Source organism: Gadus morhua, chromosome 21 (assembly GCF_902167405.1).
Source record: "Gadus morhua chromosome 21, gadMor3.0, whole genome shotgun sequence".
In the NCBI taxonomy this organism is placed as follows: domain Eukaryota; kingdom Metazoa; phylum Chordata; class Actinopteri; order Gadiformes; family Gadidae; genus Gadus; species Gadus morhua.
The window spans coordinates 4,974,045-4,996,242 of record NC_044068.1 but is presented as its reverse complement, the minus strand read 5'-3'; the positions used below and the strand labels follow the sequence as shown (position 1 = coordinate 4,996,242).

General features: G+C 51.6%; 1 protein-coding gene across 2 annotated transcripts in view; it reads left to right on the top strand.

Annotated features, from left to right (window-relative positions):
• Nucleotides 1–22,198, top strand: part of ppp1r13bb (protein phosphatase 1, regulatory subunit 13Bb) — a 32,318-nt gene that overhangs the window by 3,866 nt on the left and 6,254 nt on the right. The window contains exons 3-14 of one of the 2 annotated variants that reach the window (XM_030345278.1): nucleotides 2,947–3,094; nucleotides 4,336–4,455; nucleotides 5,316–5,389; nucleotides 9,603–9,704; nucleotides 11,922–12,096; nucleotides 13,471–13,670; nucleotides 14,436–14,576; nucleotides 15,146–15,335; nucleotides 18,669–18,787; nucleotides 19,378–19,870; nucleotides 20,569–21,389; nucleotides 21,830–21,970. In XM_030345278.1, the coding sequence (XP_030201138.1) occupies nucleotides 2,947–3,094; nucleotides 4,336–4,455; nucleotides 5,316–5,389; nucleotides 9,603–9,704; nucleotides 11,922–12,096; nucleotides 13,471–13,670; nucleotides 14,436–14,576; nucleotides 15,146–15,335; nucleotides 18,669–18,787; nucleotides 19,378–19,870; nucleotides 20,569–21,389; nucleotides 21,830–21,970 (2,724 nt within the window). Of the gene's footprint in view, nucleotides 1–2,946; nucleotides 3,095–4,335; nucleotides 4,456–5,315; nucleotides 5,390–9,602; nucleotides 9,705–11,921; nucleotides 12,097–13,470; nucleotides 13,671–14,435; nucleotides 14,601–15,145; nucleotides 15,336–18,668; nucleotides 18,788–19,377; nucleotides 19,871–20,568; nucleotides 21,390–21,829; nucleotides 21,971–22,198 lie in introns of both variants that reach the window. The other variant, XM_030345277.1, reaches the window with a different exon arrangement.

Sequence of the window (22,198 nt, the reverse complement as noted above, 5' to 3'; positions counted from 1 at the left end):
ACGTCTGACGCAGGCACTACTCTTTGGCATTTTAAGTGCCGGCTCGGGATGTCGTAATTATCGCGGCTCATGCCTTCCTGAGGGGCGATTGCGGTTGGAAAAATGAAGAGGTTCATGGCCCTGGTGTTGCGAGGGCTGGTCAATATTTCCAAGGAGCATCCTATCTGGGGGAAGGAGAACCAGCGCTCCCCCAAAAAGGCGAAGCGACGAAAGCGGAGGGCTGTCAGACGAGCTAAGACCAGCACCACCACCACCACCACCACGGGAGGAGGCAACAACTTCGTGAGGGGGGTTGGTATTGACCGGCGATGTTTGTGGCTGGAGGGACGGTAGCATGTATGCAGGGACGTCACAGTCGGACAGAGTTTGTGTGTTTCTGCAGGAAATGGTTAAGAAACATTCTGTTAACTCATTGGGGTGGGGGGGTCTGTCCATCATGGCTCTCCTTACTCGTCCCGCGACCTAACGTATGTTTGCAGATGTTTTTCTGCGAACCAGGCGTTAGGGTGCTTTTTTCCGATGTTTTCCGGAAGGGTTTTGGGGCAGATAGTGCACGTTCCACCTTGGCTTCAAAGTAATGGCGCGCTGTACAGTCGTCCCGGTGTGATGATGGGATTGATTGGCCATGTGTCCCCGGGTCGCCTTTTTGGCCGATGGCGGCGTTTTCAATGTGACTCTGGGATGAGGGTTGGCTGAATGTGCTGGTGATATCAAGATAATGCGTTGCACGGTCATTCATTATTGGTAGAATATTTTGTATAAAATGGTCCGCCAAAAAGTTCCATAATTTCCTCTATAATCCAATGAGAACAAACATTTAAAATATAGAAAAAAATATTCTTTATTTTATTTGCGCAAAGGAATGTCCTCATATAAACAGTAAAGTTACATGATTATCTTATAAAAAGAAAATGGAAAAGGCCTACTTATTATTTAGTTATTTTTTTGTGTATTGATCTATTCATCACCGAGCAGCCAAAACTGCCTTTCATTGGTTGAAGGTTGAAATCTGTCGATGGATAGCTAAATACGTTATTTGTACATAGCTTTTTCGAGGGTTTTTATGTTTCTCATGAGCAAGGCAGTCACTTTCTGGTTTGACTTAGTTGCTGTATAATTTAGATGCCCCCTTGAAGTCCCCCCTTTCCTACAATCATCGTGCTTTCTATTGCTTATTCTCTGAAATAGTGTTTGCACAGAATTACAAACAAGTTGTTTTTAACCATTGCATCCCATTAAGAGGCAAAATTGCTAAAAAAAAGAAGCTTTTTTTGACTCGTACAAACCCCTGAACTGTGTGTGTGTGTGTGTGTGTGTGTGTGTGTGTGTGTGTGTGTGTGTGTGTGTGTGTGTGTGTGTGTGTGTGTGTGTGTGTGTGTGTGTGTGTGTGTGTGTGTGTGTGTGTGTGTGTGTGTGTCACCGTCACCCCTGAGGCTCTGAGTTAATCAATACAAGATTCAATAGTCCGAATCAAACACAGGCTAAGGCCATCAAATAGCTTCCTGCATTATTGACAACCCTAAGCCCCAATATATGCTATGAATTGAATCCATGCATTCGGGCCGTATAGAAAACCTCGGTATTAGCATATAAAAAGCTTTGGTGTACACCTCCTACGTAGAACCCCCATTGTTTCATGGAGGATTAGGGCGTGCGTTTCTAGTATTAACACATCCTGGATTAGGAACGGGAAAATCCCAAGGGAGAAAGATCAACCATGACACATAAGGCGGCGTTCCCACTACCTGCGTTTCACTTTTCATGTCGGGATGAAACGATAAGAAGAAGAGCCACAGGTCGGGACTTGTAAGAAGATGGTTCCTTTGTTGTTTGTCTGTCATGTACGACAACAGCAACAGGGCCGGCCGTTGTTGTGCATGAATGGTTTTCTCTTAAGTAAGGGAACACTCAAAACACTCGCATTGATGGAAAAAAAGTGGTGGTTGTGCATTTTAAAGCGTTAGGCTGTACGGCAAGAACACTAGGAATTAGTATTCCTTCAACTGGGCTCTCTAGGAGGAATATTGGAGCTCCTCTAATATAGGGTCTCTCTCTTCAGGTATCCAGAGACGCTGGACCGAAACCGTTCATTAAAATGGATGATTAGAGGGAAAGGCTGTCCAAGGTGGACCTGAAGCACTTATACCTGACACGCTCTGTGAACCCTTACCGTCGAGCTGGTCGTTGAATGCATTTTATCTTCCTCTGTGGCCGGCATCAATAAGTTTAGTGGTGTGTAGTTCAGAGAGGCAGTGGGGGAACATGTGGGGGCGTGTACATTAGAGAGGTCTCGACTCGTCTTTGTTCGCTGTTGGAGCAGGCACTACTCATCATTGTATTAAACACTGAGGAGACGGCAGCAGGACCGCCCCAGCGTTACCCCTGGCTAGGTTCATGCATGAGAAAGCAGACCGCATTATTCCCCCGCTGCGGATTCGCGGTGCGTCGACGGTCGGTTACTGAAGAGTCGGTTACTGAACAGCTCAGCAAGGGTTCATTCATGGGTGGATGTGAAGAAAGGCATGGGCAACAAGATCTTCCTTAGCATCTCCACGACCGCACTTCTGGTCTCAGGTTCTCACACCGTGTCTCTTCCTCTTCCTCTTCCTCCTCCGACGACAGAAGAGGAGGAGAAAAGGGCGATGCAGTGAGAACCTGAGACCTTCCTCATCGTCTCATTTGAGGTTCTCACACAGTTCCTCCTCCTCCTCCTCTGACTCAAAACAATGAGGAAGGGAGAGAAGGAGAGAACCTTCCTCATCGTCTCCACGACCACACATCTGGTCTCATCTCAGGCTCTCACACGTTCCTCCTCCTCCTCCTCTTCTGACTCAAAACAATGAGGAAGAGAGAGGGAGAGAAGGAGAGAACCTTCCTCATCGTCTCCACGACCACACATCTGGTCTCATCTCAGGCTCTCACACGTTCCTCCTCCTCCTCCTCCAGATGATCCTGACGGTGTACCTCAGCGACGGCGAGCAGTCCGTGACTGAGGTCCCCATCACGCCCGAGACCACGTGCCGCGATGTGGTGGAGTTCTGCAAGGAGCCGGGAGAGAGCGGCTGCCACCTGGCCGAGGTCTGGAGAGGCAACGGTGAGACCTTCTTCTTCTTGTTTGTTGTTGTTGTTGTTGACTTTTCCCGCCGCGACCCTTCGGCTGGACGGAGACGAGCCGTCGAGGTGAATCACATGCACTGGCCGTGCGGTTGCTCTTATACATGCAGGAAGTTAAAATAAGTTAAAATAAGGCGGCACTTGAATGCAGATTTAAGATGCATTTTTTATGAATGTTCTCCATTATGATTGTTTTACCACTTGGAGGCAGAAATTTATCCTTAAGAATCTTGGAAGGAAACTGAATAATTTGGTGGCATAATTTGACCGAAAAAATAGGAGTTTTTTAGAGCTTATATAACGTAGAGCAAGATGCCATAGCCTACTGGTGGAGATGGTAGAAAAAATGTATTGGTAAAAAAAAATATATGCAAACGGCCCTCAGATTGTCATTAACATTTAGAAGCAATCTAATTGGTCATTCCTTGAAATAAAACTAACAAAAAAGAGTCGAACTTATTGAAGAAATAATGGGAGTAGGTGCCTGCGAGAATAACACGGCACCGAAACACACTGTGCCCCCAATGTTGTGCCGCATACATGTGGCTCTGTCGCAGTCCATGTAAAGCACATACAAACAACCTCTACAGCGGGGCAAACGAGGCACGTGTGAGTGTGTGTACTGGCGGACGTTCAATACCACAATCCCCCCCCCCCCCCCCCCTCCCTCCTCGAACTGTCCCAACGCTCCGGTTTGTCCAAAGCGTGACCCCGTCATCACCGGGGCTGTGGCTGACACACAACCTCGCACTCAGCGTTTTTTCACTGAGAGGGACCTCCGCACCCCCCCCCCCGATGGAAAAACACCACCCAGCCAGGGGCTTTGCCCACTGTCGTCATGCAATTGTGTTCATGGGGGGGCTGACAATGCTACCCCCCGCCCCCTTCCCCCTGTTGTACAAACCTCCATTAATCCCGGTCGCTGCTCTGTATGCATGGAACGGCGTTGAGATGAGCGCATGATTTTCACATTACTGCCAACTGTATATTTTGACACGGTTTAGAGGTCACGTGATTCTGACCTTGCCGCCGTCTGACTCGTGCTGGCAGTTGGTCAAATGGGTCACAATCCCAACAACGACGGCTTACAAATAAAAACCTTTTTACTGTTTATTAACGATCGGAGCCATTGCTTGTTGCTCGCGTGCTCTCCGGTGAAATGATTCATGTCCCCCCCCCCCCCAAACTGACTGTTTGTGTATTCCACGCTGTGTCCCCCAGAGCGAGCCATCCCCTTCGAACACATGATGTACGAGCACCTGCAGAAGTGGGGCCCCCGAAAGCAGGAGGTCAAGTTCTTCCTCCGCCACGAAGACTCGCCCGCGGAGAGCAGCGACCCAGGTGAGCGCTCCATAAACTTTCCGATCCACTTTCGTTTTATCAGGCCCCTCCGTGTCGTACACTCGCCGCTGGTTTGGTTTGGAGTCTAAACGTTACGTTGGTCTACGATTAGTCCGAAATTTAGTTATAAGTCCGGATTTCTGAAACCGATAAATATAAAAAAAGTCCCGTCCCGCTCTGATTTTCGGACTAATCGAGAACAATGGTTGCAATGCCGTCATCTGTGGAGATATTGGCAAGTTAGAAAGTGGTGCGAAAAGGGCCGAAAACTAAGTTAGGCAAAGTGTGCGTCTCTTCGTCTTCGCTGCAGGCACATCGCTTTGTTCCTGCGACCTTGCCCTACTTATTTCCCCCAAGAAGTGCTGCCAGCTGAGGCGAATCGGAATAGATGCATTCTGTCGCCCTGCCATTAATACTTAATACCGATAGTTTCGTGCGGAGTCAAAGTTTCAGTGTTTCATCAGAATAAAACGTCTATTCTTTTCCATAACGGTGTCATCATTCATATTCCGATAAGGAGAAAAGCACACTTGCAGGTAACCTTTTCTCTTGTTGATATTATTGAGCTGTCTGCCTATCGTCACTTTAAACTTCAGTTCTGGGCAGGTCACGCAGTCAGGCTGAGTCGCCTCACTTCTGTAATTCTTTTGAGTCCTCTGTCATACCCAATCAAGTCAGTGGGCTTCCACAACCGTACCGGACAACAGTTGTAACCCTTAAAAAATAACTATAAAAAAGTGTGTGTGTGTGTGTGTGTGTGTGTGTGTGTGTGTGTGTGTGTGTGTGTGTGTGTGTGTGTGTGTGTGTGTGTGTGTGTGTGTGTGTGTGTGTGTGTGTGTGTGTGTGTGTGTGTTCTGCAGGGAGTCAGCAGTCTCAGGACCAGAGCAGTCGTAGGAGTGGCAGCAGCAGTGGAGAGAAGCACAACGAGAACGGGGTGAGTGCCGTCGCAGTGACGGAAACGAGAAACACGTCGACACACGCTCGCAAAACGAAACCGTAATTGGATCCGATGGTGCGGGAGGAAAAAGCATTACTGGAGCGGGGTCTTTGTTGTTGGGGCTACATACTTACCGTCCCGTTAACTGTGGATCAGCGTTTGTTGAGCGATCTCAAAACTCATTTGTCCACCGGTCACAATCGTTGGTGAATTCCCAAACCTCAAAAGACGCAGTGACTGCATGAGCTAGCTTTCACAATTGAAGCATTCCCACCTCACATAATGCTTGGTGGCGGGCCAACATGGACGCTTGAGAATAGTGCCCGGTGTGCAGCGGCAGCGGAAAGAAAAATATCAGAAGTTCCATTATTTTCGCAATAAATATAAATGCAGAATGACTCGTGGACACTTCAGGGACTGAGTGGTAAAACAATTCAGCGCCGTATAAAAGATGGCATCAATTAAACCCGGACAAGGACAAATGTTAGGATTTTAATCACTTAAATCCACTTCACAAAAACCACCAGTTTCTTTCCCCGAATGCTCATTTATTATCACGCTGCCACAGGCCTCGCTGCCATACATCTTGATCCATGCTCCTGGGGCATGCCCAGCCTACTTCTTCTTCTGCTTCAATTCTGAAGGCTATATGTACGTGTCAGACAGAGTTCAAAGGGGACGTTTACATACGAGACCAAAGGGTCTTCCACAGTCTACTACGCCCAGGTCATGTCAGTATACCACTCTGAAGCAAGCCGTATACAAAGTCTCCCACTGGTGTTTGTCATTGCCGTCAGCTACTTGCACGGTGGATGGCTGTGGATCTTTTCCCTGCTACCCTGCTCTGCGGCTAAGGCATGCTGGGATATGTTTTACTCAAGAGCGGCCTATAGCCTAAAATCCTCAATCATCCCTCACTTATCCATCCCTGTTACTCTCTCTCGCTTTCACTCTCTCGCTCTCAGTCTCTCTCTCTCGCTCGGTCTCTCTCTCTCGCTGGCCTTCACGGGCGCACTCCATCTTCGTGTCTCTTGCTCTTCCCCCATCGAGTCCCTCCCCTCCATCTCTTGCTGGAACCATCTGTCCCAGATTTCATTCCACAGTGGCTAAGTGTCAGGGTCAAGGTATCAGAACTAATTCAACCTCGCGGCCAAGCAGGAATAATCCAGCCCGGGCCGGAGATGGGAAGGATTTCTCCTTCCTCACCTTGCCACGAGACCCGAACCCCATTGCTGCCGGAAGGGCGCTTGGTCAAAAACCCAAATTGATTCGAACCCGGGGGACTCTCGGAGTGGGATGCTTTAGATATTGAAACAATCACTAGTATATACTGACTTAACGAAATCCTACTTCTCTCCCAGTCCCTCCCCAATCACATCAGAAAGGCTAACAAACTCCATTTATTTAAAACAGGCCCTCAAAACCTTTTTTAAGATTGCTTTCACCTCATAACCTTCTTCTCTTCCTCCTTTATCATCTTTTAACTAATATGCATTCATCTTAAATTATTTTATTTTGTGTTCACTCTGTAAAGCGTGTTTGAGCACTTACAAAAGCGCAACATAAATCCAATGTATGATTACTTCCTGGCGGTCGGAAAAACGCATTCCTATTCAGCGTAGCCCTCACCCATTAGACATGGGTCCTTCTCTGACACAAACCAGTTACCATGGTTCCATAAGACCAGTGCAATGTCACCCCTCGGCCAAAGCGGCTGCTAATTGTCTCCCTGTCTCTCCACTGCACCCCTCGCTACGACATCGCCCGCAGAGGGGGGGGGGGGGGGGGGGGGGGGGGGGGAGGAAAAACAAATTCTCCCCCAGCTGAATCGCTGGTGCCCGCTTAACCTTCCACTTATCGAATTTAATGGAGGATTATGTTTGCACTGCACTGTCAGATGATATAACCATAATCATAAGAGGATCACGGCTGTGACTTTCCCCCGGGCTGCCTCCGAGGAGGAGCCAAGGCGTGTCCTCCCACCCACCATGTCGGGCTGCTGATCAGCGCCCCTGGCACAGGACGCTACCTTGCATTACGCGCGCGTGCAAAATATGCAGCGTTGCCCCATCTCTGCGTGTCCCAAGTATATTGCTTCCCCCCCCCCCCCCCCCTCTCAACCCCCTGTCTCCGCCCCAGGGATTAATTATAAAGGTTTTTAAGTACTGCTCTATCCATATCGTGCAAAGTCAGGTGTTGCGGAGAAAGACATTGATGTAAGACGCTTTCATATCCAGTGATCAATAGGGGTATTAGTGAGCACGGCATCCACCATGTGGGGGGGGGGGTGGGGGGGGGGTTCATTTTTCAGACATCCCTCATCGCTCGTCACTCCCGTTCTGCAGTTGCAGATTATCAACGCAACCCTCCCGTTCCCGGCTCTGAACACGGGTGTTCCCTCAGAGGTCCTCGCTGTCACTCCGGTTGCGCTGGCAGAACGCGCGTCTCCTCCTCCTCCTCCTCCTCCCCCCCCCCCCCCAGAGCGGGACGCTGAGGAGCCCGGCGAGAGCGCTGGAGCGTGGGGCCGCGTGACGCCAGAGGCTCTGCCACAGTCACCTCCTCCTCCTCCTCCTCCTCCTCCTCCGACCCATCTCCTTAGTCAACTTCTTCTCCTCCCTTTCCGCTCAGCTTCTCCAGATCCTTAATCTCTGCCTCTCTTGTATACATACGCCCGTTTCCTTCGTACAAACATGATTTAGATTTAAAAGGCGCGACTCCCCTTGGAATTTATTCACGTGACTTCTCTGATTTCCAAGAAGGCGCACCTCTCTGCACCAGACAGTCCTGCGTCCTTACCTCGCCTCCGAACCGGCTTTCCTTCCAATACCGTCTGGGTTTCGACCGCGTCGTTGTGTACGACGGACCGGTGACCTCCTCCCTGAGTGTGTCCTCAGCCGTCCTCTAAGACCGGTTTACTCCTGATTTTGTACCATGCTTCTTAATGTCTCCTCATGTCACTGGCAAAGGCCACCATGACATTTCCCCAGCGCGCGCGCACACACACACACACACACACACACACACACACACACACACACACACACACACACACACACACACACACACACACACACACACACACACACACACACACACACACACACAGTCCCCTCCCAAACCTAGCTTCTTCTTATTATTTTTGAAAAGCCATCAGGGTGGCACATAGAAGCATTTATGGGCCCTTACCTCCTATATGAAGAGGTGAGAGCCTCTTCCGTCTTCATATAGCGCCCCAGCCAGAGTCGTGTTCCCAGCTTATCGTATTTCAACTCCAGGGATACTGCAGTTCACTCTGTGGAAAATACCCAGGCCCCTTTTTTATTTTTTACGCACAAAGCGACTTCAGGATGGTTGATATGCGCTGATATTACGCAGCTATGGGTTTTTAACCAAAAAGGACCACATTTGGCTCCGTACCAAAGCTAGTTTTGTATTCTGCTGTGTGTGTGTGTGTGTGTGTGTGTGTGTGTGTGTGTGTGTGTGTGTGTGTGTGTGTGTGTGTGTGTGTGTGTGTGTGTGTGTGTGTGTGTGTGTGTGTGTGTGTGTGTGTGTGTGTGTTATAAATAAATCCCAAAAAAAAAGTATATATACAGACCATTTCTATCCTGTGGACTCAAAACTGTTAAAGCAACAAGACGATGCATTCTTGCAACTGTCACACCCTTTAAGTCAATGTGTCCAGCCCCATCTGTGAGGGCGGTATGTTAGGAATGGGCGTTGGCTGGCTGGCTGGCCGGCCTTGTAGCGTGATTCTGAACAAACAGTAACTGATCCGCTACGCGTGTGGAGATTTGGAGGATGGCCACTGACGGACAATATCTAATAGTCTGCCTGTCGGTTTCCTTGCTGTTGTTCCTAGCTGTGTTTTGGGTACAGGAGCAAGTCTCTTCTCTCTGAAGTTCCTTCAAAACACAGACCTAAACGCGGTGGCTGTCTCTGCCCCTCCACCCCCCATGTGCACCGTGCACAACTCTGATTCACGGTGACGACGACTCCTAAGCTCCTCCAACTCAAAAAGCACCGAACTTCTGCCCTATCCGTTAAACCTGTTAGAGTTCTTTCGCAACGAGCCTCCCTAACTCTGTATATTACCATACACAGCTTGAACATTTTTGATTTCAATATTTTTTTGGAGGACCAGCTGTCGGTTCATGTAGAAGTTTTAGCTGACGTCATTCGTAAACAATTGTGTGTGTGTGTGTGTGTGCAGGTGGGGAGCCAGCGCGTGGAGCTCACCCTGTCCGAGCTGCAGGAGATGGCGTCCCGGCAACAGCAGCAGATCGAGGCCCAGCAGCAGATGCTTGTCGCCAAGGTAACGCCACAACCCTCCCATCTCTGCGGTACCCGTCGCTCGTTTGTGAAATAACGTGTTTGGTCAACGTTTCGGGGCCGTCAAACTTGATCCACTGCAGCACATTTTAAGCCACCTTTCTCATGGTCAACAAACTTTTACCGTTTTCTTTTTAAACCACTACGACTTCTGCTTGTTATCTCCGAATCGGACCTCAGAGATTCAGGGAATAACGACTGTTTTACGAAGAGCGACGTTTTAATGGCCTTTTAATGAACAAACGCCACACAGTTGCGTGACATTAATTCCCGTTTCTGCCATGGCGCTGCTGTCTGCCGGGGCAGCACGCGCACACATCAGCACGTTAATGCTCCGGCGCCTTCCGAGCAATCCACCGTGACTCCAAACGGACCGAACCCTTATATTACCCCGGGACACTGTCTGTCTCTCTGTCTCTCTGTCTCTCTGTCTCTGCCTCTGGTCTCTCTGTCTCTGCCTCTGGTCTCTCTCTCTGGTCTCTCTCTCTGGTCTCTCTCTCTGGTCTCTCTCTCTCTCTCTGGTCTCTCTCTCTCTCTCTCTCTCTGGTCTCTCTCTCTGGTCTCTCTCTCTCTGGTCTCTCTCTCTCTCTGGTCTCTGGTCTCTCTGGTCTCTCTGGTCTCTCTGGTCTCTCTCTGGTCTCTCTCTGGTCTCTCTCTGGTCTCTCTCTCTCTCTCTCTCTCTCTCTCTCTCTCTCTCTCTTCCCCCCCCCCCTCTGGCTCTAAGTAACTCACCCTTTATCCGTCAGTTTCCGTGTCATCAGTCATGGTCCCGTAGTCGTGAGAACAGGTTTCTAAGGGAGCTCTCTGTTCCTCCACGTGGTGACCCGGCGCCGACCCCTCCTTGGCTACGGTGGCGGGTCCGTCCCGTGGCGCGGCACGCCAGCCGGTCCGTTCCCCCGCATCGAGAGCCGCGGCGGGGCCCTCGGTGGGCACGTCCAGGGCCTCTCGAGAAGTGGGTCCCGCCGCCCATGGTGCCCGGCGGCCATTTGGAAACCTGGGCTTGTCATCTCCTATTTTCAGAGCGCTAACTGGAGCAAGACACAGTTGGATGGAGAGAGGGGGAGAGATAAAGGGGGGGGGGGGGGGGAGAGGGAGGGGGAGAGATAAAGGGGGGGAGAGGGAGCAAGACACAGTTGGATGGAGAGAGGGGGAGAGATAAAGGGGGGGAGAGAGAGAGAGACACGGTTGGATGGAGAGAGGGGGAGAGATAAAGGGGGGGAGAGAGAGAGAGACACGGTTGGATGGAGAGAGGGGGAGAGATAAAGGGGGGGAGAGGGAGCAAGACACAGTTCGATGGAGAGAGGGGGGGGGGGGGGGGGAGAGGGAGAGGGAGCAAGACACAGTTGGATGGAGAGAGAGGGGGGGGGGGGGAGAGGGAGAGGGAGCAAGACACAGTTGGATGGAGAGAGGGAGAGAGATGGGGAGAGAGTGAGAGACAGAGAGAGATATGTGACCCTCCCTCTCTCTCCTCGACACGCAGTTGACGCAGCACGCCGCTTCAGCCTTCTCGTTCGAACGCGTCTAATTGACACGGAGGTCGTCCGGGGGACTTCTGGGAAATATGTAGCGTAGTATGCTAATTCTGTCGCGGCGGCCCACTTGTTTTGCTTCCACGTTCAGATTTGGGTTTGTTTTTGTCCCCCAGTCGTGACTATGAATTAATAGTCTGAATCAGCCAGGCTTGGCTCATTGGGCTCTGGGCTGTGAAGAGGTTTTAAATACCCCAGTGTGTTCACAAACGGGCAGTGACTGATCTGAGTTGATCACCTGCTTTGGCGGTTTTTAAGTCTTTTATACCTGGGCACTTGCGACGTAAACACACTTGACGCAACATGACCCAACGAGTTTAAGCGCTCACAATTTCCCTCAAGTGAGAAATACCCCGTATCAACGTCACTGCTTCTCATGTCGTAACTAATTATCCCATTCATATGTCATCTGCGGTCATCCGAATCATCACATTACTGTCCACAACAACAAGACCCAACCCAACTCGCCAAAATAAGAACAACAAACATGGCTGCCTCTGGTCCTCACGATCCTCTGAATCATCACATTACCTTCCATTATACTCAACCCCATCTCGCCAAAATAAGAACTACAAACGTGGCCGAATCATCGCATTACTTTCCACAACACCCAACCCAACTCGCCAAAATGAGAACTACAAACATGGCCGCCTGTGGTTCCTCCCGTGCAGGAGCAGCGGCTGCGCTACCTGAAGCAGCAGGAGTCGCGGCAGCAGCAGACGGCGTCGGAGGGCGAGAAGCTGCAGAGGCTGAAGGAGCGCGTGGAGAACCAGGAGGCCAAGCTGAAGAAGATCCGCGCCATGCGGGGCCAGGTGGACTACAGCAAGGTCATCAACGGAAACCTGTGTACGTACCCGACGCAGACCCCTCCTCCGAGGCGGGGCCGGGGGCTCAAAGGTGATGTATTATGCCCCCAGGTGTGAGTGTGATTAGCCGTTACAAGCCGTTTTTGAAAATCGGCCTCTTCTGACATCACAAGTGGGCGTAGGTGGACACGCCTGCTTGTGATGTCAGAAGAGGCAGATTTTCAAAAACGGCTTGTAACGGCTAATCACACTCGCACCTGGTGGTTTATTATGTCACCTTTTAAGGTTGGCCAATGAGTACAGACTGTGGTACTCACTTAGGAGTTCAGGGCTATGTTAGATTTAGCCCCTGAGGAGCCTCAGAATTTCTCTGGATGCATGGGTCTTGAGTCTGTTAAGTCAGGGCCAGACAGAGACATTGAGGAGCCCACAAAGAATGAAGAATAGAATGAAGAATATTGAATGGATGGGTATTAAGCCCAGCACGGAAACCTAATGTCCCTCAAGTCGTAGTAAGAAAGGTTAAATGTTTTTTTTTTCCATAGTTGAGCTGAAAAAATCCTCGCAATTTCATTTTCACACTTGTGCGAGTAGTTTTCAGTTAAGGGCGGTTATGATTCTTGTCGCGTAGGATAGCAAAATGGGCTCTGCGTAAAGTACTGTCAAACCTTCTGAGATGGGATTCAAAGGGGGACCTATTTTACACCCAGGTGTGACATGAATAAGCAATCACAAACCAGCCACCTTGAAAATCTACCCTATAGTGGCGTCACATGTGGGAGGGTCCAGATGTATGATTCATGGGTCAGACTATCCATGCTCCCCAGTGGTAAACACGCTACACCTGGTAGGTTAATGGCGCCAGTTTTTGTTAAAGAGAAAGACGGCATGAATAGCTGTTGTCTTTTGTCAGCCTTTGGTGTTTTCGAGAAGAATAATGCGGTGTCACCGCTTAAAGTTGCTTTGGTTTGGGAGAGACAATGAATGTACGCATTTAAGCTGCATATATATTTAAAGGCAAATTGAACTAAATATAGTGCAATTGAAACAATTAGGCCTTTCATAGTGCTTTACATAAGGAGGAATGGCAACATGAATCCTTTAAAGGACAATATAAAATAGAAGTATAACGAGGTTAATTAATAAATTAACGAGTGCGCAGAGATAAATTGTTTATGCAAATATGTGGCAAACCGAAACGATTTGAGCCATAATTTAAAGTCCATACTGACAAACTTTCTCCCTGTTTCTCCCTCCGTCTGTCTCCTCCTCCATCTCTGTCTGTGTCCGTCTTTCTATCCCCATCTGTCTGTCTCTGTCTCCCTCTCTCTCCGTCTCTTTGTGTCCCCCTCCCTCCCCCCCCCCCCCCCCCCCCCCCCCCCCCCCCCCCCCCTCCTCTCCCTCCCCCCTCCAGCGGCGGAGATCGAGCAGGTGAGCAGCCTGTTCCAGGAGAAGCAGTCGGAGCTGCAGACAGCCGTGCTGCGGGTGGAGCAGCTCAGCCTGCAGCTGGAGGAGCTGCGGCGGGGCAAGCTCAACGGCCTGCAGGCCCCGCTGGGGGGCCCCGTCACGGGCACCGCCGCCCTGGAGCTCCGCAAGCTCTACCAGGAGCTCCAGGTACGTGGCGGAGCTAACTCCAGCGCCGCGGGATAGCTAAAGCCTTGTTTATAGGCGCTGTTCCTGCAGCGATTTATTTGCATGTTTGCACACTTCTGAAAATGCATGTGTGAGATCTCCTTGCCAAAGCGATGGTATCAGCAAAACAGAGCCACCTTTTTATATTTACATTAAGGGCATTTAGCAGAAGCATTTATCCAAAGCGACTTACAAGAAGTGTATTTGTCAGAAAAGAAAATAAATAATATATCGCTGTCGGTACATTAAAGATATTCATATCACCAAGTGTCAAGCACTTAGCATTGTTAGGTCTGTAACCCCTTCGGAGACATACATACCGTGTGGAGTAGGTACACCATGCTTTGTGGAATATAAAGTAAGGTTTGTTTTTGTTTGGAGATTTGCCTTTGGCTCCATCAAGTGGTTCAAAGCAGATGAGAAAGACAACAGGGCAACCGTGTCACTACGATACAAACGATGATGTGAACGAGAGAGAATTGACTGGAGGCGAACATCCTGGGACAAAGTTAAACATAGAACAGTGATTTAGGAACTCAGTGTTGTTATGAATGAATATTTATTTATTCTTTACTTGATAATTCATTTAGATATTTACTTATAACAACGTATTGATAAATATTCATATCTTACGGTTCTCTTTTTACTTCTTCAATTTTGGTATGGCCTCATTTCACCGTTTCACCACGTCACCATTAACTCGTCGTACGTTTTAAGAAGTGAAAGTGAACCCTTTGCCTGTTGCAGATCCGCAACAAGCTCAACCAGGAGCAGAACAGCAAGCTGCAGCAGCAGAAGGAGCTGCTCAACAAGCGCAACATCGAGGTGTCGCTGATGGACAAGCGCATCAGCGAGCTGCGGCAGCGCCTCCACAAGAAAAAAGCTGAGGCACGTCAAAAAGAGATCGTCCCTGTAAGGCCAGGACACACGCACACACACGCACACACAACAGCTTTCCTAAAACACTGATCTTTTAGCAGGAAACGGTTCAAACGGTTCAGGTTTTGTGCAAAGTATTGCCAATCGATTGGTCAAGCGTCTGTCTGTCTGTCTGTGTGTTTGTCTGTACATGTGTGTCTATGTGCGTGTGCCTTTGTGTGTGTCCCTTTGTGTGTCTCTGGTGTCTGTCTGTCTGTCTGTCTTTCCGTGTCCGTGTGTGTTGGTCTGTGCGTACATGTCTGTCTGTGCGTGTCCATCTCTGTGTGTAGTGTACTGTCATTGGTTTCACACTTTTGACAATAGCATAATTCTGCGCACTTCTGTTAAACAGAAGTTCGTCAGAACTCATTGCTTAAGAGCTTTTCATCTGACTACAACACGCGCCGTATGACTCATATCGGATACAAGGAACAGCATTAACATAGGAATAATTCCCCCATAAAGCACCACCACTCACCCACCCATTAAGATGTCTTCACCGTTCTGTTTATTTTTGTATCTTTCCCCCCCCCCTTCAGCTGAACAAGGCCAACGGGCCCCCCTCCCCCCAGCCGGGCACCCTGGGTCGAGTGGCCGCCGTGGGGCCCTACATACAGGTGCCCGTTCCGGGGCAACAGCAGGGGGGCTACAACATGCCTCCGGACCCCCTGAAGCCCCAGACGCTGGGCATCAACACTCAGCCCCCCCACGGCCGCAGCAGCAAGTCGGGTAAGGTCCCGCACGCGACCGGGGCTCATGATCCGGGGAGGGGGTTGAAGGCCTGGGTGATTGAGGCCCCTGGGGGCCGTCTCTCCCGGCCTCCACTCAAACATTCGTAACACTAGCGTTCCTCAAGTGGGCTTTGTTTTACTGATTCTGTCGGAGAGTGTTGAGCGAGAGAGCGATCTCGGCCTTGGCTGTGGAGAAGAGGCATGAGGCACTTGTGTCTTTTTCTTGAGTCGATGAGTGTTCAGACAGTGAGGGAGTTTGTGGATGATAAATAGTAGATTGCTTTCCTTTAACAGAATGACTCACAGAATGTCTCACAAAGACCAAAGTGCTGCTGCTGTGGTTTAACTTTGTGGCAGGTGAGCTAACAAGACATTCTCTTGGATAGAATCGACACAAAGTTTGCCAAGTTATATTTTAACTGATGTTTCAGTGGAGCCAGGAGAGGCGGAGAAGATGGTTCAATCACCCAGACTGACATGGTCCTTTAACACTATTTTGTTCAGTTTCAGCTGAAAATGCGTTGGTGTAATTGTGAAACAATCTTTAAAGTAACAATGTAGTGCGGTTTCCAAGCTGTTGTTTTTGTGGGATAATGACAGTTGATCAATTGGCCCTGCCTGTTTTGCTGTGACTAACTACTCAAGATAAACAGAAAACGATGCCCTGCAAAGACATGCATTCATGTTCAGTGTTAACACGGTACATTGGCCGGGGAGATGTCCCGGTATTAAACCATACACGCGTTCGTCCGAGACCTGCTGTCCCCGGTGCCTCACGCAGGGTTCGACCGCCCCGTTTTAGCCCTCAGCTGCCGTTAGCCCGGCTTTCAATTCCCCTCCGATGATTGGACCCCAGCGGCGTGCCAGCCTACGTGACACGCGTGGAACGAGTGGGAAGTCAAATCTTGTGCTAAGCCATGTTCGGGGAAACATTTGACAAATCCATCCGTGGCGATGGTCCACGTATTCTCCTTTTGCATGGCGACCCCTTCGGCACGTGATCAGTCCAATCCCCTGGTAATCCGCACGCTTCCTGCCTGCCTCCCCGCCCCTCACTGAGGTCGCTCTGGTCTGTGTCTTGATCTGAAGTCTGCATCTGTTTTTCCCCCTTCTTCTTCTTAATCTTCCTTCTAACACTGCTTATTTTCCTGTGTGTGTGTGTGTGTGTGTGTGTGTGTGTGTGTGTGTGTGTGTGTGTGTGTGTGTGTGTGTGTGTGTGTGTGTGTGTGTGTGTGTGTGTGTGTGTGTGTGTGTGTGTGTGTGTGTGTGCACTCTTTGATGTACACCTTGTGTTTTCTCTTACCGTTTCCTTCCTTCCTCCCCCCTGCTCTCTCTCTCTCTCTCTCTCTGCCTCCACTGTCCTGCTACCTCCCCACTCTCCCCTCCTCCCCCTTCTCCCCTCCCCCCCCCGCCCCCCCGCCTCTGCTGGCTCTGTGTTGGACTCCTGTGTGTATGTGGGTTGGTTTGGGATGGGGGGGGTTTGGGGGGGGGGGTGGTCCCAACAGGGGTCGAAGGCAGCGTGCGAAAGCCCGCCAGCACTTGGAAGGTCTCCGATTTAGACATCGTTGTGGACCCCGTGCCCGGGTCTCCACCCGCCACCCAGCCCGCCCCCGCCGGCTCCGATGGGATGCCCCGTGAGTGCACACCCCCCCCACCCCCCCACCCCACATGGTTCACCGACGTCCCACACGTTCTCTTTGAGTACCGCGCAGGATCATCAGCATGCAGCAGCAACGTTTTGTCTCAGTACTGAAGTCCCGCCTAGTGAGCACAGCGTTGTGGTCTCGTCCAATAAAAACAACGCTGTTGTTGTGTGGCAGCCAATCAGAACAACGGAGAGAGCCTTCTCAGTCAAGAGAGGAGTTGGGATTGATTTTCAGAGTCAATTGGGAACTTTGGAGTGTATGTGGATGATGGCTGGTTTGAGCAGACTCACCTAGCCCGAGTCAGACTCACTGGATCCTGGGGCTGCTTAATCCAGCCTTCATCCACACGCACTCCACAGACACTTGGTCACATGTCATGTGCGGTTTTACGGTGACCTCTTCCAAATTAATGTAGTCATCACATGTCCAAAACTGCTCAAACGGTAATGCTTAAGCTGTAACCATCACTCAATGTCCAGAGTTGAGGCTGGCGAACCAGTCAAGACATCCTGGCCTAAGCTTCTGCGATTGAAATCATCCTGATTATTATCGCGAGCCGTCGTGTGCCAGCCAAACCTGTGTTGTGTACACAATATAGTGCAGCGGGATGAACAACAACAACAAGACAGAGACTAATTGTCCTCCTTTTGGAGACAAACAAGAACGCTCTTATTTTGAAGTCGTAACTCCCAGTCGCCTATATAAGAAAATGTCACATCAAAACACTGCTGATCCTGTGTGTGTGTGTGAGAGATATATGTGTCGCAGTGTGCAGAATTGTTCCACTTTTTACGAAAGCTCCATGTTTTCTGCACCTCAAGTCGTTCATTACTTGACATTCCGGACATTGTCATTACCTCCCCTGTCTGCTTTATCTCCTACGTTACTCCTATGTCATCTGCCGCAAGGGAGCGGCTAGAAAGATTAGCCCTGTTCATGTAATTATGTCTATCTCGGTCTCGCACTCACGGTAAACACGATTTGGGGATTTTGGGCTTTCTTCTAAAAACATTGACCTTGTCATTTGTTATAAAACTGTGACTCACGTTTGTGCAAGGGATTACCCTTACACATCATTGCAGAAGGTTTTTGGTCTTTTGAATATATATATATATATAATTTATCTTATTTTATATCCCTGTTCATGGTCCACGTGGTTCTGAAAAGAGTGCAAATTCAAAATACTGTATGCAATATCATAGCGTATGTTATAATAGTAAAACACTATCATCCTTCCACTGTTATTATATAATAACAGTGCAAGGATAGCTGTAAGGAATGAAAGCGTCCTTTCTAAGCTGAGGTGTAAGTGCATACGGTTTAAACCTTTTATTCGTACCCTTTTATCCGAAGCGACGTTTTAATCATCATTAATCATAGGGAGGCGTGGTTCCGGGATGCCTAAAGGTAGCCTCGTGACTCTGGTCGACACATCTTCTTCCATATCTACCTTCAGAGCATTCAGTCTCTAATCCTTCTCCTCCTCCTCCACCACCACCACCACGGACGTGGTGGTGGTGGTGGTGGTGGTGGAGGAGAAGGATGATCAACCCATCTTCACTCAGTATATTCAGTCTACTAACCTCCATCCTCCACCACCACCACCACCACCACCACCACCACCACCACGGTCACTCCCCCCACTCCATTACCCCCTGGCTCACCTTCTCCTCTCCCCCTCCCAGCGGTGGACACCGGCTGGCCCAGCAAGGGCCCCTCGACCCTGAAGCCCCCCGACCGGAGGGACTCCGGGTCGGACGTCCAGGGCAAGAGCCCCACCACAGGCTCGCCCGGCGGAGACAAGGTTAGTGCGGACTTGCCCTCTCCCTCTCCATCTCCCTCCCGCTCATCCTCTCCCTCTCCCTTTCTCCCCCTCTCTATCTCCCTGCCTTTCTCCCCTCCTTCTCTCCCTCCCCCTCTCCATCTCTCTCCCTTTCTCCATCCCTCTCTGACCCTCTCCATCTTCCTCCCCCTCTCTCTCCCCCTCTCTATCTTCCTGCCTCTCCATCTCCCGTCTCCCGGCTCCATCTCCCCCTCTTCCCGTCTCCCCCCCACCTCCCTCTCCCTCCCCCTCCCTGCCTAATGCCTCCCCCCCATGTGTCTCGAGGTCCCAGGCCGGTACTCTATGGTCTAATACTGAACACTCAGGGTTTTCTGCATCCGTTGGATAAATGTCCTCAACGGATTCATCATATAATGGGTGTTATGCATAGCAAACACCTTTCGTAGATTGCCCAGGGGTAAATCTTCCTTTATCTTCTAACCACGTCTCCTTATCGCATCATTCTATAATCTTTTAATAATCATATCCCCAATCCTTGGATCATCTCTGGTAGGATTCTGTTGGTCAAATGGTTATTTTCTGTCTTGCCTTGTCCGTCCGTCCGTCCTCAGGTGCTGGACTCTAAAGTCTCCTCCCCCGCCTCCTCCAAACCCCTGCCCCCCCCCTACGGCTCCCACCACACCACCACCTCCCCGCCCTCCGCCCCCACCCTGGAGCGCCGCAAGGACGTCCCGCCGCCGCGGCCCAACCCCAACCTGCCGGCCCCGGCCTGGCCCCGGGGGCCCCCCGGCAGCGGCTCCTCGTCCTCGGCCACCACCGCCTCCTCGTCCTCGTCCTCGCAGCAGATCCAGCAGCGCATCTCGGTGCCGCCCAGCCCCACCTTCCAGCAGCCCCTCTCCCCGCTGTACCCCCTGGGGCCGGGCGACCGGCTGGAGGCCCCCCAGGCCATGGCCGTGCGGCCCTTCCTGCCCGGCGAGCGGGGCTCCTCGCGGCCGCAGTCGCCCCGCAAGGGCCCGGCCACCATGAACTCCAGCTCCATCTACCACATGTACCTCCAGCAGGCGGCGCCCAAGGGCCAGCCCCCCAAGCCGGCGCTCAAAGCAGGTGAGCCCGGCCGGAGGAGCGCTCTCTGTCCGTCTTACGCCTTCCTCTGAACGCAGGAGTGGTGGATACTTATGTATTAGAGGTCACATGGCACGCCCCCAGGTGTGAGTGTGATTAGCCGCTACAAGCCGTTTTGGAAGGCTGCCCCTTGTGACATCACAGGTGGGCGTGTCCATCTAGAGGTGTGACGGAGAGTCGAGCAACGTTTGCTACGGTCCACTGGGTAGTGATGGTGGGCGGATCTGTCCAGCACACGTCTGGGCGGACACGCCCACTTTTATTACATTATTGGGATTTATTTTGGTCGTTTTCGATTTTTGTTGAGCAGAAAATGAGAATTATATATAATGACATTAAATGAGTCATTATTATTAGGTGTGTTGTTAATATCTTGTTTCTCCGTCTGTGCGTGTGCCTGTGTGTTTGTGTGTCTGTTTTTGTTTGTGTGACTGTCTGTGTGTGTGTGTGTGTGTGTCTGTGTGTGTGTGTGTGTGTGTGTGTGTGTGTGTGTGTGTGTCTGCCTGTCTGTGTGTGTGTGTGCGTATCTGCCGGTCTGTGTGTGTGTGTGTCCGTCTGTGTGTCTGCCTGTCTCTCTGTGTGTGTGTGTCCGTCTGTGTGTGTGTGTGTGTGTGTGTGTGTGTGTGTGTGTGTGTCTGCCTGTCTGTGTGTGTGTCCCCCCCCCCCGTCCCCCCCTCCAGTGTACGGTAAGCCGGTGCTGTCGTCCTCCAGCTCCACCCCGCCCTCCCCGCTGCCCTTCACGGCGGCGGGCGGGGCCTTCCCCGCGCTGCAGCTGCTCCACCACGGCGACGACGGGCTGGACCCCGGCCTGGACGAGCTGGACGGCTTCCGGCCCCTGGACGGCACCTCGGCCCCCCCGCCCAGCGTGGACCACATCCCGCGGCCCCTGAGCCCCACCAAGCTCACGCCCATGGTGCACTCGCCGCTGCGCTACCAGAGCGACGCCGACCTGGAGGGGCTCCGCAAGAAGCTGGCCAACGCCCCGCGGCCCCTCAAGAAGCGCAGCTCCATCACGGAGCCCGAGGGCCCCTCGGGGCCCAACATCCAGAAGCTGCTGTACCAGAGGTTCAACACGCTGGCCGGCGGCATCGAGGGCGGCGTGGGCGGCGGGGTCGGGGCCGGTGGCAGCCCGGGCAACGGGACGCCGTTCTACCAGCCGGCCCCGGGCCCCCGGGGGCCCGACTCGGACAACGGCAACGCCCCGTGCGACACGGAGCCGCCGCCGCCGCCGGGCGTCGCCGGGGGAGAGGGGGCGGGGTCCGAGTCCCCGCCCCTGGCGGCGGACGCCAACGACAACCGAGGGAGGATGCTGGAGTCGCCGGCCACGGTGAGGGAGGAGCCGGACGAGGAGGAGGAGGAGGAGGAGGAGGAGGAAGAGGAGGAGGAGGAAGACAACAACAACAACACCCTGGGGGGGGGCGAGCCCCTACTGCCCAGCCCCGTGCCCGAGGTCAGCTCGCCGGAGGAGTGCGCCGCCGCCGCCGCCGCCTCACAGGCGCTGGTGAGAGACGCACAGCACACGTCAATTCAGCACATTATTCAACACATTATTCAGCCATCATTCAGCCATTATTCAGCCATCCTTCAGCCATAATTCACCCATAATTCACCCATAATTCACCCATAATTCACCCGCCACCCCTCATCTACCCATCACCCACCAATCCTCCACTCAGGAATTAAAAACATTGATATTTGTTCTCAAAAGTTGACTGTTAAGTTAATGCCAGGGATTCCCCTAAAACACCTTCTGTATCCTTCGCTGCAGAAGGTATTCTCTGTCGTTTGAATAGTTTAGTCCCATAGCTCCCTAATGTCCCGTCCAGGACCCAGATTGTGTGTGAGGTCGACCTGCTGACATAAGTGGTGGGTGTCTCCCTGAAGTGTCTGATTGCACCCTGCGCTCACCCCCCCTCATTCACGGTCTATGTTCGCCCCCAGCTGGAGAAGCGTACGAACCTGAAGAAGCCCAACTCGGAGCGCACGGGCCACGGCCTGCGAGTCAAGTTCAACCCCCTGGCCCTCCTACTGGACGCCTCGCTGGAGGGCGAGTTTGACCTGGTCCAGCGAATCATCTATGAGGTCAGCGTGTGATCCCTGCATATGATTAGTCATTTAACGAATAGACAAAGGGCAGGAGAGTGCAGTGGCCAAGGGCTAATATTTAGCGATCGGGCCGCATGTGACTGAAGAGCTAGAGCGGGTTGATGTGTGACCGGTAGGTTGCTAGTTCGATCCCCGGCTCCTCCTACCTGCCTGTCTCCTTGTGGGGTTTGACATCACCGTCGGTGTGTGATTGTGTTTGTGTGT